At 53.4% G+C, this 13,940-nt stretch overlaps 1 protein-coding gene across 1 annotated transcript in view; it reads right to left on the bottom strand.

Moving 5' to 3' along the window:
* Nucleotides 1–2,774: 2,774 nt before the first annotated feature.
* The window catches only part of PDGFRB (platelet derived growth factor receptor beta), a 31,438-nt gene continuing 20,272 nt past the window's right edge, over nt 2,775–13,940 (bottom strand). The window contains exons 12-23 of the mRNA XM_065690262.1: nt 13,785–13,917; nt 13,420–13,524; nt 13,218–13,328; nt 12,749–12,902; nt 11,650–11,816; nt 11,371–11,489; nt 10,533–10,655; nt 9,475–9,586; nt 9,100–9,199; nt 8,875–8,980; nt 8,156–8,394; nt 2,775–7,677 (exon numbers count right to left, since the gene is read on the bottom strand). Coding sequence (XP_065546334.1) covers nt 7,527–7,677; nt 8,156–8,394; nt 8,875–8,980; nt 9,100–9,199; nt 9,475–9,586; nt 10,533–10,655; nt 11,371–11,489; nt 11,650–11,816; nt 12,749–12,902; nt 13,218–13,328; nt 13,420–13,524; nt 13,785–13,917 — 1,620 coding nt within the window. The 3' untranslated portion in view covers nt 2,775–7,526. The remainder of the gene's footprint in view (nt 7,678–8,155; nt 8,395–8,874; nt 8,981–9,099; nt 9,200–9,474; nt 9,587–10,532; nt 10,656–11,370; nt 11,490–11,649; nt 11,817–12,748; nt 12,903–13,217; nt 13,329–13,419; nt 13,525–13,784; nt 13,918–13,940) is intronic.

Below are 13,940 nucleotides of genomic sequence, written 5' to 3'. Positions count from 1 at the left end.
CATGGAGATGGCTCAGCCTGGAGCAGCTCCCTGTGAAGAGGGCAGCTTACTTTGCTTTGACCAAGAGCACAACCCCTGCTGCAAAGAGGGCTCCTGTGGCCACACAGGATCACCCCCAAGCCCCACTCCAGCACCATGCAGAGGAAGGATCAAGCCCAGCCAGCTGCAGGCTTTGCCTTCACCACCCTCCCCAACCAGGAGACACATTGGGTCCAGCCTGCAGACCCTTCCTTATCCTCAGCAGGGCTGGGAGGGACACAGGGGGACACATGAGGACCCAGCTCTCCTCCTCTCCCAGTACCTCCAAGCCTGGGGCTCACAGCAAACCCCATTACCATCAGGGCTCAAACAACTACTAACCCTCCTCAAGAACCCATCACACTGCCCAGCTGGAGGAGAGGCCTTTTAAAGCCACTTTCTAATTAAGAACCTGCCAGGCACCTGGTAGCAGCAATGAGGCACTTTGTTAACCCTCCCCTGAGCCTCCTCCAAAGCAGTAGGCTTGAAGCAAACCGGTTGTCCTAGGGATGCTCAAGTCAGCAAGATGCTAGCACATCAAGTCAGACCCAGCGTGCCCTTTGCTCTCTGCTCTGTCTCTTGACAACCCCGCGCTGCAGCAGAAGTTCATGATGGTTCCTGGTAGTTCTGGGATGGGAAGTTACGGTCACCACCTGACAGTGCTGGGAAGCACAGGGAGGAAGGTCCTGATGGAAGGCTCCTCTTAGCTGCAGCCAGCTGCAGCCCCATCACTGGGGAGGTGGCAGGGACGCTGGCTCTAAACCATGGGCAGGAAGGGATGTACTCATCCAGAATGACCGCACGAAGGTGGCCGCTGAGCCTGCACTTACAATGCAAAGGTGCATGTGGAGAAGGGCTCTCATGTCTCCACAAACTGAGGGGAATGGGCTTCTCCGAAGAGGGCAGTTAGAGAGGTACCAGCAAGACAAGGTCCTGGGGCCAAGGGATGAGAGCACGGCTGATTGTGCTGGGGATGACTAAGAGTCATGCGAGCATGGAGACAGCTCCTGGTTTTGGCCCGGAGGATGGCTGGAGAGCCGGAGCGAGTCCAGAGAGGAGGAAAGGAGCTCTTGGCCAGAGGAGATTTCCTCTCAGCACTTTTTCCTGGCGGGATGTGGGGAAGAAGAACACGAAGTGTGGTGTGCTGGGGGGCTCCTGCCCAGAGCCGGGGGGCTGTCGAGCAGTGGGGCCACAGGGGATGTCTGCCTGATGATTCTTTCCTCCTTTTGAGCCAAAGGGGCTTTTTAAAGGATGTTTGGTTCCCTCCTTCTTCTTTTTAACTCTTTTTTCCAGGAACACGTGCCAGCTCGGAGAGAACTGACTCACCAGTGAGAACAAGCACTGAACCAGGCAGGTTTAACACAGAGAAGGGAAGCAATCACTCACACTCTGCTCTTTGAGGAGGCCCTTTGCATCTCAGGGGGACGTGGGTCCGCAGGTGACAAGTCACAGCCTGTATACACGCAGTGCACTCAGTGCATGCCCACAAGCAGACCTACCAGGCAGGGATCGGGCAGTGGGAACCGGCTGGGGTCAGGGATGAGGTCTCCCAATTCCCCCTCCCTGCTCCCCCCAGCCTTCCCTGCAGCCCCTCTGGGGACAAGGTGATTGTTTCCCTGCTGATTCAGCCCTGTCTGCCTGTCGTGGCTGAGCCTTGCCAGCTGGCTCAGAGAGTATCTGGGGGGAGAATCAGCCTGAGCTGGTCCGGAGCCTCCAAACCTCCTCTCTGGCAGACTGAGCAGAGGCAGGAAAAGCATGGAAAAGGGACTTGGAGCTGCCTTCTGCTGCAGCCAGTGCCTTCGGTCTTTGGGTGCACAAGGGGTTTCCAGAGAGAGGCACAGTGCTGCCAATGGAGAGTTGCATTGGGCTGCAGCCTCAAAACAGGGTCAGCATGGATCTATTTGAACCTCAGCTCAAAAACCCCTCTTCACATCAACCCCAGGCTTTAGAGCTGGCTGCAAACAGCTCCCTCAGCAGCCTGGGGGCATTTTCTGTAAGAGCAGCCCCACTGGAGCCAGGAGAGCAAAGAACTTTGGGCTGGACTCAGCAGGTGCCTGAATCACAGGGCTGGGGAGGAGCAGCAGTGTGGGGAGCCGGGGTTTTGGGGGTATCAGTGAATTCCTCCTCTCAGAGGCAGGGGGGAACCCAGCTTGGAGGAGAGCTGGACATGGGGAGCACTGTGCACTGCAGTGCGGCTGCTGGTGCCCTGCCCCATTGCTACCTCCAGTCTCTCCCGTCACCCTGAGCTATTAAACTATGGGGGAAAGCTAACAAACAGCACTGGGCTGTCTCCCAGCTCCTTCAGCCCAGCACTGCTCAGCCTGGCATCTCCTGCAGCCCTACCCTGGTCTGAGCACACACCCAGCAATGATCCCAAGGAGCACATCAAGCCCTTGTCTGGTGCTGCTGGCCCAAACCTCAGGCACAGGGGATACACATGGGAACTCTTCGCTGTGTCCTTCCCTCTACCCACCTCCTCCCAGTGCAACGGGATCCACAAACTGGCCAGTTACCAACGTGGCAGGGCAGATCGTTCCCTATTTGCGGCCCCTTTTCCTTACCATGTCCCAGGGCTCAGCTGTAGCCTTGCTGTGCTTCTCTCTGCCTGGCTCCCAGCTTGGCTTTCGCTAAGCATTGGGGTCATGCACAGCGTATTAACATGCTTAGCCTTCACCCACCACATGGTTAAGCTGTATTCCCAGCCCCATCTGAGTGGGAGCAACCAAAACCAGGCACACAAAAGGAAGAGATGGAACTTTGCAAAAAGAAAAACACCTTTATTTTTAAACTCTTTCTTTAAAAACGTATTTGTAAAAGTTTACAGCATAAAAATAGTATCTCATGGCTATAGATGTGACATAGTACAAACCCTACAAGTATATCTGTAAACCTAGGAAAATGTTAACTCTTTGGTACCTTAGTCTGAACTCTGTTTTTGTCTTTGCCCTCGGGATGGTTCCTGACAGACAGCACGGAGGCAGACGCTGCTTCTGTTCAGAGGTGATGCAGAGCAACAGCGCGATGCCAACAAGCCAGGGCAGCAGGAGGGGGAGAGGGCACGATTTGGGCAAGCTCTGCAGTTCTGGTGCAAGCCATGAGGAGGAAAGGACAGGGTTGATGGGACACCGCCGCCTCCCAGCATGAGTTGGCTTCCCTGCCTCCTCCCACCCCTGCAAGTCATCTCTCCAAAGTGCCGATGCAGCCACACCGGAGCAGTTCCCTGCCCTTGCCAAAGCCATCCGGATCGATCTTGGCATGTCCCAGGGCAACCTTCATGCTCCTCAAGTGGGTGCACAGTCAGGCTGTGCCTGCACCCCCCAGAGCTGGCTTGGCAGCCAAGGACTCTCCCTTGGTCTGTGTGGTTTGCATTGCGAACTGGCCACAAGACCCTGGGACCTGAGCTAAGTGCTGAGCCCGACCAGAGCCTTTCCTCATGCTTATGTGTTGGATTTGCCTCCTTAGCACATCAGCTGAGATCTCAGCTCAGAAAAAGCCCCCATAAGGAGATATCTGCGAAATCCCCCTCTCCAGATCTGCCCATCTCCACACCCTGCACTTCCCCACAGCCAGAACCCTCAGTACCCTGTATGTGTGGTGCTGCCTCCCCTCCAGCCCAGAGCCCTGACTGGGAAGAAGGGGAAGAGCCGTTTCTCACTTCTGGCTGACTTCCTCCTGGCTGCACATCTGCACTGCGCTTCTGCCTCCGGTCCCCGTGGGACTCCACCACGGTGCCCTTGGCAGGTGAACAGAGACAACTGGGTTAGGAGTAAAGTCCGCTGTGCTCTACATTTCTTTACACGACACAAACAAACACTAAACGTGACACTCGCCCTTAAAAACACAGAAACACGCTCAAACCGAGAAGGACAAAAGGGTTAAAACCTGTGCACACAGTCTGAGAAGCATCTTACATGTGGAAGGAGACACCAAAGTGTCGCATTAGTTTCTGGGATACATGTAGGTATGTATGGAATAGTGACTGGCAGTAGGATTATGTATACACTGGTGCTGATAACGACGTGACACCTGCAGAGTAAAATACAATCTATGCATAAAAGATATTGCACGAGAGATGGGCCCAAGCTGTGCAAGATGTGTCCCTTTGGGGGGGGGGTCAGTTTGGGTCCACCTCTAAACACAAAACCACACTCGGATTAAAATGCTGATCACTGAAACTAGAAACCCAGAGGGATTGATTCCCTTTGGAGCCTCACCGGGGAAACTATGGCTGCAAAACTGATGGGGGCAGAACAGCCGACCCCTTTTCCTGGTCCTCACCCTTTGGGACACGTGGGGACTGGAATGTCGGCAGCAGAGAGAGCTTGTCTGGGGACTGCTGTAAGCCTCAGCTTTACCAAGACTTCTCTTAGAGGAGAGTCACAGGGATGCTTAGCAAAAGATGTTGGCTTTGCCCACTGCCAGCCTGGTGGAGATCTGCTCGCTGCAGCCAGTGTGCGTGCTCTAAGTGATGATAGGAAGAGCTGAGTAGGGACAGGGAAGTACCACAAAGTGCAAGACTTGGCCAAAGGCAAATATTTGGTCCTATCTCTCTGGAGAATTGCACTATTTTGCAAAGAGTCTGGCGTACCTGCTTTAAGAAGGAAGGGGGGCGGGGGGATAGCACCATGTCAGCAGCCACAGCAGGTTTTGATGGAAATAATAGTTGCAATACATCTACAAATAGGACAAAACGCAATAGGCATCCAAGGGTAATGCCCAGCTGATAGGACAGGATACCTGAGTTCCCCCAGCAAGGAGAAGACAAAGATCTCCTGTTTCAGCACAGCGGAAACTATTTGATAGTGGGAAATTACTAATTTAATTAATAATTAATCTGTACAAGGTGGAGTTTAGTACTTGATTTGTGAAGTAAATAAGTAAATGGCCAAAGGGACGCTGAGAAAGGGTTAACTGATGGGGAAATGTTTGGCCTGGACAGAGGTAGTAAAAGCAGCTCTCTAGTGTTGCTCTGGATGCTACAAGTATTTAATGTTTTTATTAGTCAGTCCAGCCCCAAAAATAACAGTTTGTTAACAAAATGTGCTGATGACCCAACGTCTGGAACAGCGGGGAGTAGCTGCGCTAGAAATGCTGGAGGAGCAGAAAGACGTAGGTGCATGGACTGGTCAGAGGATGACTCCAAACAGCCAGTATGTTGTGGCTGAGAAAAGGCCAACATTACCCACAGCTACACCAGGCAAGTCAAATCCAGTACAGACCAGAACTATTAATGCCCTATGTGAGGTCTAGGTTTGACCTCACCTGGAGTACTGGGTACTTCTGGTCACCTTTAATAGGGACCGACAAATTAAAACGGAGCTGGTGCAGACAGGGGCTATTAGGATGATCTGATGTGCCATCCTATGGGCTCAAGTTGCAGTGACATGGGTCTTACCAAGCACCTCACACAGATAAAGTGGCCTGACCCTAAGGATCTGATAAGTTACCGCTTCTCTGCGGTCAGGATCGTTTCATGAGCTGTAGCCACAGAAGATGGTTCCTTCGTTACAAGCAGGAGGAACAGAGCATGGAAAAACAGTTGTTATTCACAGTGTGTTTCCTACGGATGGTGGGGAATCTGACCACATGAGCTGAAAATACACTCCACCGGCTGCCAATAAAAGTGCTATTCCTTATGTTCACATCTTAGCAAGGACACCAGCCCACAAAACACCTACTCCTCTTTTAGCTGCACAAATGGCAGCATTGCAACGACAGACAACTTAAAACAGAAGCTGTTTTGCTGGGGGTTTCTGGCAGAAGTTTCGTATGTTGAAGTAAAAAGAAATCTCAGCGGCTCTGAGGTGGCAGAAGCCCAGCAAGATGCTGAGGGAACTTCTGAGTCCGTAAACCTGCCTGTGCAGCTTCTGCATGCACAGAGGTGCATAAATGGAGGGGTTAATGGGAGTGGGGGCATGCAGCGAGCAGAGCTCCGTGCAAGAAAAAGCCCTGCCAGTTTCTATGGTGTCAGACCTGCTTTTTGGGGCCCAGCTTTCATCTCTGCAAGAGGTTTGCTCACAACTGGTTTGAAAAGCCCGGTGTTCCTCCTGCTTTGAGTCTCCCCATTCAAGTGCCTGCTTGAGAGCGTTAATCCCAGGCCTGCCTGCGAGGAGGGAGGTGAGAAGCAGGAGGAAGGTCTCTGCCCTTTTATTCTTCAAACCACTCTCCAAAAGGGAGGAATCCTCCCTGGTTCCTCCTGCTCTGCTTGGTTCCCCATGGCACTTCAGCCACAGCCCAGTAAAAGGCTATGTCTGGCCCCCAGAAAGTGACAGGGTGTGAGATCCAGTTCAACTGTGCCCAAACATTTCCCAGTCTCTTTCCCTATCTCTCTTTTAACATATCCCTGGGTTGGCGTTCTGGCATCCTTATTGCTCCCCATAGTCTTGCTATGACTCAGGAGGGACCGGTGAGACCTCCCATCCTGAGAAAGGGTGTGTGAGTGGGCAGTCTATCAAAAGGGATCCCTTGCTTCCCAAGGATAAGGCACAAACGTTTTGCAGCTGGCAGGGTTATATGATTTCCCAGCGGATGGGCTGGGCTTTGTGGCAGTAGATTAATGAATAGCCATATTGCTTCTTATACTGGCCCTGGCTAGTGGATTAATGTATTTGTTCCCTTTAAATCTTCAATAGAGAATAATTAGCTTAGTGTCCACACAGCCAACACGAACAACACTGGACTGCCCTCTTTGCTACAACAACAGTCACTGTGAGAGCAGTCTGAGTTCCTGGCATGCCCCTGGGGCTCCTGGTGCCATGCAGGGCACAAAAGGCTTCAGGGTGTGACAGCCCCTCTAGATGGGTGCAGAGCAGTGCCCCAGAGCCATGGGTACCTGTAGTGCTTGTGATGCTCTTTCCACCACAGAAGAGCTGTCAAGAAAGGAAGATGGTGATTTGGTATCTGAGACGCTGGCTGTTCTCTCCAGGACTTGGCTGTGCTTGGAGGAGAATCTACCCAATGTACTCTTGATCTCCAGCAGCTGAAGGCTGGTGTTACAGGTTCTCTGCACCCCAGCAACAGACTCCAGGCACATCATCCATCCCGCTGGCATTTCACAGAACCACAGTGTGGCTGGTGCTGAGACCATCAGAGAAGTGCTGGTGCAGAGGAGATGAAACTCATCGCCGTGGAGGGGGAAGAGGCTGGAGTATCATCTTAGTAACGCAGAAAGTGGCGTCTCTTGTGGAGAACCAACCCACGTCTTCCACTTGAAAAGAAGATGTTGGTCTGTGAGATGTCTCCCTCCTGCAGTGGTTTCATCACTGAGGAGGATGTGGCAGTGATCTGGAAGGTGCTAGCACTGAGCCACCTCTTTGTAAGGGGAAAGGGGATGGCGATGGGGAAAAGTCTTCAATTCCCCACCCAACGCTGGGAGACAGGAGGGAAGGAGGGGTGCTGGGGCAGGTAGGGGTGTCGCGATGTGCAGACAGAGCATGGCCCTTGTGACATCTGGGTCGGCCCCTCAGCTGGCCTCTCCATAGGGAGATGCAGAGGCAGCCCAGCTCTGACTACAGGAAGCTCTCCTCCACCTCTTGGTGCCCTGTGGTCAGCTCCTGGCAGCCTGGCTGCGGGTCGGATTCCTGCTCCTCGTCCTGCCGGAGGCCCAGTGGGCTGTCACAGGATATTGTAGACGATGTGTTGGCCTCGTTCAGCATAGAGCTGAAGGGAGACAAGAGGGGGAGAGAAATGAGTGCCTTGCCCTAAGTCTCCTGGTGGGAGAGGATTCCCAACAGCTGAGAAGCATGCCAAGCTCCAAGCGCCCCCACTCTGTCTGTGTAGCTTTCCAGACAGTAGCAGTTTGGTCTCTTCAGCCCTAAAACACAACATGCACCCCTTTGTGTTCTGCAGGCCATGGGTCCCTATGTGCCCTTCTCCTTGTGAGCAGGGTCACTTATCCCCAGCTGTGCTGGCTGATGTATGGGCATGTGAGATGGCACCTTACCTTAGCTCACGTCCCAGCTCCCCTGGTTCATTCCTACCCCTGTGGGCTCAGATGGGGTGACACTGCCCTTCTTCTTTCCTGGTAAACCCAGCCCTGGTCTATCCCTCAGCAAAACATCCCCATTTCCTCTTGAGGCCCCTGTTTTCATGTCTGGGGAGTCAGGAGAAGGGACGGCTTTCAGAAGCGGTGTTTTACCTGGCCCGGCTGATGGAGGCCTCCTGAGGGAGGTCACAGACTGCCTCCGGTTTGGGGTCGGGCAGAGGGATGATGTAATCGTTCTCACCCCCGTTCTGGTGCACGGAGGTGTAGAGGATGCTGCCGGCGGGGGAGCTGGCTGTGATCCTGGCGTTGTTCAGCCTGGGGATCGTGGGTCTTGTGCGGACAACAGCGGGGTGGTCGCTCTTCATGAACTCTTCATCCACCTGCTGGTACCTCTGCAGGTTACCAGGGAAACGGGAAGGCCTCGTGAGAGGAGAAGATGCACTTGTGTTGTATTTGCTTTCCCTGTCCCCTAGGCTTTTTCTAGAGGGCCTGGCATCTCCCAGCTGGGTTCAGCTACCCTGACTCCACCAGAGACAAGTCATGGACGTTTCCTAAAGGAGACATCAGGGGCACAACTCCACAACTCCAGAACACCAAAGAGTTGGAAGCAGGGTTTTGATCTCCTGGCAGTTCTGGTTTCTGCAGTTGCTTAGATCCAAGCTGCCTGTCTGGTGATGCTGATTGTCTCAGCAGTATCCCCAGGATGCCCGAGGCACCTTCATTGGGTGTTCAAGCTAATGCAGCCTTAGTCACAGCAAAATCCCCTGGTACAGCAGCACTAAACACTGGTCTCCAAACCCTGATTGAGGACTTAACCAAAGCCTCCATAGAGCACTCTCCTGTCCCTCCAGCACAGGCTCCTTTGAACATACCTTTCTGTAGCAATCCACCAACAGGTTTCCCATAAGCACCACCAACTGTGAGAAGGACGGTCTGATCTCAAACTTCTCCTCCCAGCACTTCTGCATGATATCATAGCTAACGAGAGGGATGAGAGAGCACTGTGGTGAGTTATTGGGTGGGCAAAGGAGAGGCAGAAATGCTTCTGTAGCTTGTGTATCGCAGGCCCAGGGCAAACACGTATCGGCAGCACTTACATTTCGTCAGAGGCATGGGTGGGTTTGGACATCCGATAGCCACGTTTGATGGCATTGTAGAACTGTTCATTCATAGGTAGCTCGGGATATGGAGTCCCCCCTGGGTGTAAAGGGAGAGCAGGAGATCAGGCTGGTGGATTGCTGCCACCCCATGCCAACACGCATTTCACACCAAGGTTTCCTTTTTCTGTACCTTTCCTGTTTCATTTCATTTCCAAACGGCAGTGTCAGCATGGGAAAGAAGGAGACAGGGAATGAAGTGCTGCCCTGACTGGTAAGGTTGGGACTTGGGGGTTAGAAATGGGAATCTGAGAAGGGATCCTGCTAACAGGCTATCAGACCTATGGATACCACCATGATCTCCAGGGCACTTACCTAGAGTGAATATCTCCCAGAGGAGAATCCCAAAGGACCACACATCACTCAGGGTGGTGTAGAGGTTGTTGAAGATGCTCTCAGGAGCCATCCACTTTAGGGGCAAGAAGGTCTAAGAGGAAAAATGGAACAAGAGGAGAGTCAGCTGCAGCCACAGCCCTTGTTCCAGCCAGCTCTGGCTGTGCTGTTCCTGGGATTTGCTTGCACAACGAATACCAAAATAATCTCCAGGAAGGATTGCAAAGGGGCCCAGTTTCATTTCCCGTTTCGGAAGGAAAAGCAGCTAAGGCAAGGCTGGATTGGAAAACCGCAGCCCCTCTGCCGGAGGGTCTCCCTGCCCAGGCACCGAGCGCCTGCCTGCTGTCCCATGCAAATGGGAGAAAGCACAAGAGAAGCTGAGTAAGTTCATGAAGCAGAGAAAGATTGGGGTTGGAGGGGCCTGGCTCCGCTCTCAGCTCCCCCAGCCTCAGTTTCTCTGGGAATTCCATGGCCTGCTTTGCTTGGGGTTGCACATTCCCTAGTATGTTAGGGCTGGAAGCAGACGTGCTGTGTTCAAGTCACAGGGCAGGCTCTGGGCAAGCTCAGTTACAGCCTCATCCTCTCCTGCCTTGAAAGACTGGAGACGTCTTTCTGGAAAGTCCTGCCTAGAGGAAAGCACTTCCTCTTTGCCTGTGGTCTGGTGGTTAGAGCAGAAGTCTGTGAACCTCTTCCCAGAGTGGCCAATGACCCACTGCAGCACTGTTGGGCCGCCCAACCTTGTAGCCCTCCTGCCTGCAGCTCAGGACCAGACTCAGTGCTGTGTAGGGAATGGATGTAGCAGTGCTGCCAGTGATGGGCTCTGCAGGGACCATCCTCAGCTTCGCTGCTGCTGCCTCAATTCTTCTGTAAAAGCCTGGGGATATGGACATGCAATTCTACTCCACAATGTGCAGAGCACATCAGGATGGGTGGCTGCTGACACCATCTCCTGGGAGTCCTGCCCTGTCACCACCCTGGCACAGTGATGGATGGGTCCAAAGCCCCAGGAAGAAGGGGCTTGCACAGCTCCTGGTACTCACGCTGCCTTTGGAGATATAGTTGGAATCCCTCATGATGTCTCGTGCCAGGCCAAAGTCACAGATCTTCACCAGCTTCCCCTCACAGATGAGGACGTTCCGGGCAGCCAGGTCACGATGCACACACTGTAGGGGGAGGCAGGACACTGTCACAGCGAGGGGCCCCCAGACAGCCCAAGGAAGCACTGACCAGGAACGGTCTGGCTACAGGCAGAGAGCCAGGAATTTCTCTCCGCTCATCATTGATGCCATCCTCACCTCCTCTCTTAGCCCTGCCCTGTGCGATGTTTCACAACTGTATTACTGCCTGCCCTAGGCTATGCCAGGAAAACCATAGGAATCCTAAGACCTTATGACACCTTAGGAAATCCCAGAGCCTACTCCTGTATGGTGGCTTAATTTCCACTAAACAAGCACTTCTGATGAGGCCTGGGGGGTTCAGAGCGTGTGGTTTAACAGGGGTGATGTGGAGAGTAGTGGCTCCGCTGTGGAGTGCCTTGTGCTGTAGCACAGGGAGGTCATCACTGGTCATCCCTGTAAACAGGATGATATAACACCACAGATGTGCTGTGCATGGCTTGGGAGGAGCTCAGAGCCAGGGAATTTGAGGTCTGGAGCTCAATCTAAGCCAGGGTTAGCTGTCATGTGCAAATAATGTCATGCTGGTACCCAGATCTGTTTCCAAAGGGAAGCGGTCAGCAGCTATTCCATCTCACTGCCACTTCTCCCATGAGGAGGCTGGCATGGACAGAGGGACAACGAGCAGAAGCTGACCACAGAACACAGCAGGGCAGCGCTGGCCTTCACTGCTGCAGGCACTATGGACCAGAGCCATACATACATTTTTGGAAGCCAGGAACTCCATCCCATTGGCCACCTGGAAGCTGAATCCCACCAAGTCCATGTAGCTGAGGAGGGGAGACTCGTTTATCAGCGTCACCCGGTCTGTTCTTTCAGGAGCTGAAGAGCAAGCCGAGATTGATGTTGGTGTTACTCAGCCAGCTGCTGAACTCATCCCAAGGGTGACGTCTTCAATATGAAATCACCCATCTCTGCAAGCAAAGGCATCCAGCACCCAAAGTGCAAGCCCCTCAGCCTCCCGCTGTGGCTGAGCTGTTACCTGATGGGGAATAGCTGTCCAGCTCGTACGGGGTGCCGTAATTAGAGGACTCGATGTCGGCGTACTTGACTTCACCCTTCATGTCAGACATGGGCACGTAATCCAGGGAGTCGTCCTTGCTCATGTCCATGTAGCCCCCATCGCTCTCGACAGACAAGGAGAGGTGACTGTGGGGGAAGCAAAGAGGCTGTTCAGATCCAGAGGAGAGCAGGAGACGCAAGGAATGGGGACAGTGATTTGTGGGACTGCAGTTCCTGAACCCTCAGCCCCAGCACTGAAATGCCCCACACAGCAGGGAGTGAGCAACTACTGCATCTGGGAAGCAGCATCCATCTTCCACATGCTGGTGCTGGGCAAGGGAAGTCTGCTGCATGGCTGGAGCTGTGGGGCACATCCCCGTGGGCTTGGGAGACTTCTTAGTGCTTAGGAGGATCTCAGCTGCCTTCAAGCAGGAAGTCTATAGGGCAGCTGTGCTGATGTCTTGACACTGCTCTGTTTTATATTGTTTCGGCCTGCTAGAAGGAAATGCTGCTTTCTAACTTCCCATGGGACCATTTCTCTGTGCTGATGTGCCTGCATCCCTTACAGCTGGCAAACAGATGAAGGACCATTTCCCTTTCCTTGTAGGACCTCTTGTGCAACTGCACTCCTTATAGCGCTTCTCCTTTAGGCTCAGTAGCAACACAACCTGCTCTAAAAATGCAGAGCTGAGGTCTCTAAGGGTAAAGACATGCTGGGAAACCCTTTGTGTCTGTACTGAATGCATAGCCATGGTTATGCCAGTGAAGTTAGTGATGCCAGGGAATATTCCCAACTGGCATGGAGCAGCCGGCGTGTGTGCTAGCAAACCCATCCTCCAGGACACACATATTGCCTCTGCTATCTCCTCATCTGCCAGGAGCTGTTTGGAGGTGGCTGGTTGGCACATGGGCTGGTCTCCTAAGGTAATAGAGCAATCGGCTGTGTCCCAGTGCTGGCCCAGCTTTTATTGCACTGGGCTGGATTAAATGTACTTATCCTTCCTGGGAATACCAGCCTTATTGATGGGGGCTATGATGGGGTAGGCACAAGGGAGGAGGAAAGTGCTGCTTTCCAGTACCTGTGCACGTGGTCCTCCTTGGGGGTGTTCCCATACAGCTCTGCCTCTCGCCGTGCCTTCTCACCATAGCACTGCAGGAAGGTGTGCTTGTTGCGGTGCAGGTAGTCCACCAGGTCCCCATAGCGGCAGTACTCGGTGATGATATAGATGGGTCCTGGTGGGAGACAGCACCCAAGTCAGCCCTGCCTTGGCCCTGTTCAGTGAGTATCATCCCAAAGGAACACTGCCAGGTTGCAGGATGTCTAAGCAGGGCCAGGAGGGAGAGCCCCCTTTCTGGTACTGAGCATTTTGGGAACCTGAAATCTGTGTTTGGGATGGGAGGTGGAGGTTAACAGAAACACGGCTGCTCAGTTTCAATCACATTGGAAAGAAATGCTTTCAGAGCCTCACAAGGCTTTCCATAGGGAAGGATGAATCTTTCTGAACCAGAAAGCAGGAATTATTCACTCCAAGGGCAGTTCTCAGGTACCTCCTTTGGTGCAGGCCCCCAGCAAGTTGACAATGTTGAGATGAGGTCCCAGGTGGCTCATGATCTTCAGCTCGGACATGAGGGCTTGCTTCTCGCTGCTCCGGGCAGTGGCTGTTGGACAGGGCAAGGAGGGCAGTGAATGGGCACTGTTTGGCCTTTGCAGCTTTAGGATAGGGAAAGGGATGGTGTGGGGGCAACTCACACTTGAGCATTTTGACCGCCACTTTCATGGAGGACTGCGAATGGCTCAGGCCGTGGGCTGTTGCCTCCACCACACGTCCAAAGGCACCGGAGCCGAGGGTGCGTCCTGCAAAGAAAGAGAAAGGAGAAAAGTCAGTGGTGGTCCTCGAGGAGAGGAGCTTGGAAAAGACAAGTCCCTGGTCTGAAACCACACCAGTGGTCCTGGTGCGCATGGAAGTGGTTGTGAACGATGATGTTTGGGACTGGGACCACATCCAGGGATCTCTGTTCCTTTCTCTCTTTTGGAGATAAAAACCCAAACCTATCTCAAACCCCCAGACACCCAGGACCCCGGGGGTCCACCAGTGGGACCTGTAAAGCCTTTACCTAACACCAGCTTGTCCCTGGGCACCTCCCAGCTGGAGTCATAAGGGAGCTGCATGGGATCCACGTAGATGTACTCGTGCCCATCGGAGCTGACGGACTCAATCACCTTCCACCGGATTTCATAGCGAGGTTTCTGGAAAGGGGAGCAAAGGGGAG

The sequence above is a fragment of the Lathamus discolor genome, chromosome 10 (assembly GCF_037157495.1).
Source record: "Lathamus discolor isolate bLatDis1 chromosome 10, bLatDis1.hap1, whole genome shotgun sequence".
Taxonomy (NCBI): Eukaryota; Metazoa; Chordata; class Aves; order Psittaciformes; family Psittacidae; genus Lathamus; species Lathamus discolor.
This window is presented reverse-complemented; position numbering and strand designations above follow the sequence as displayed.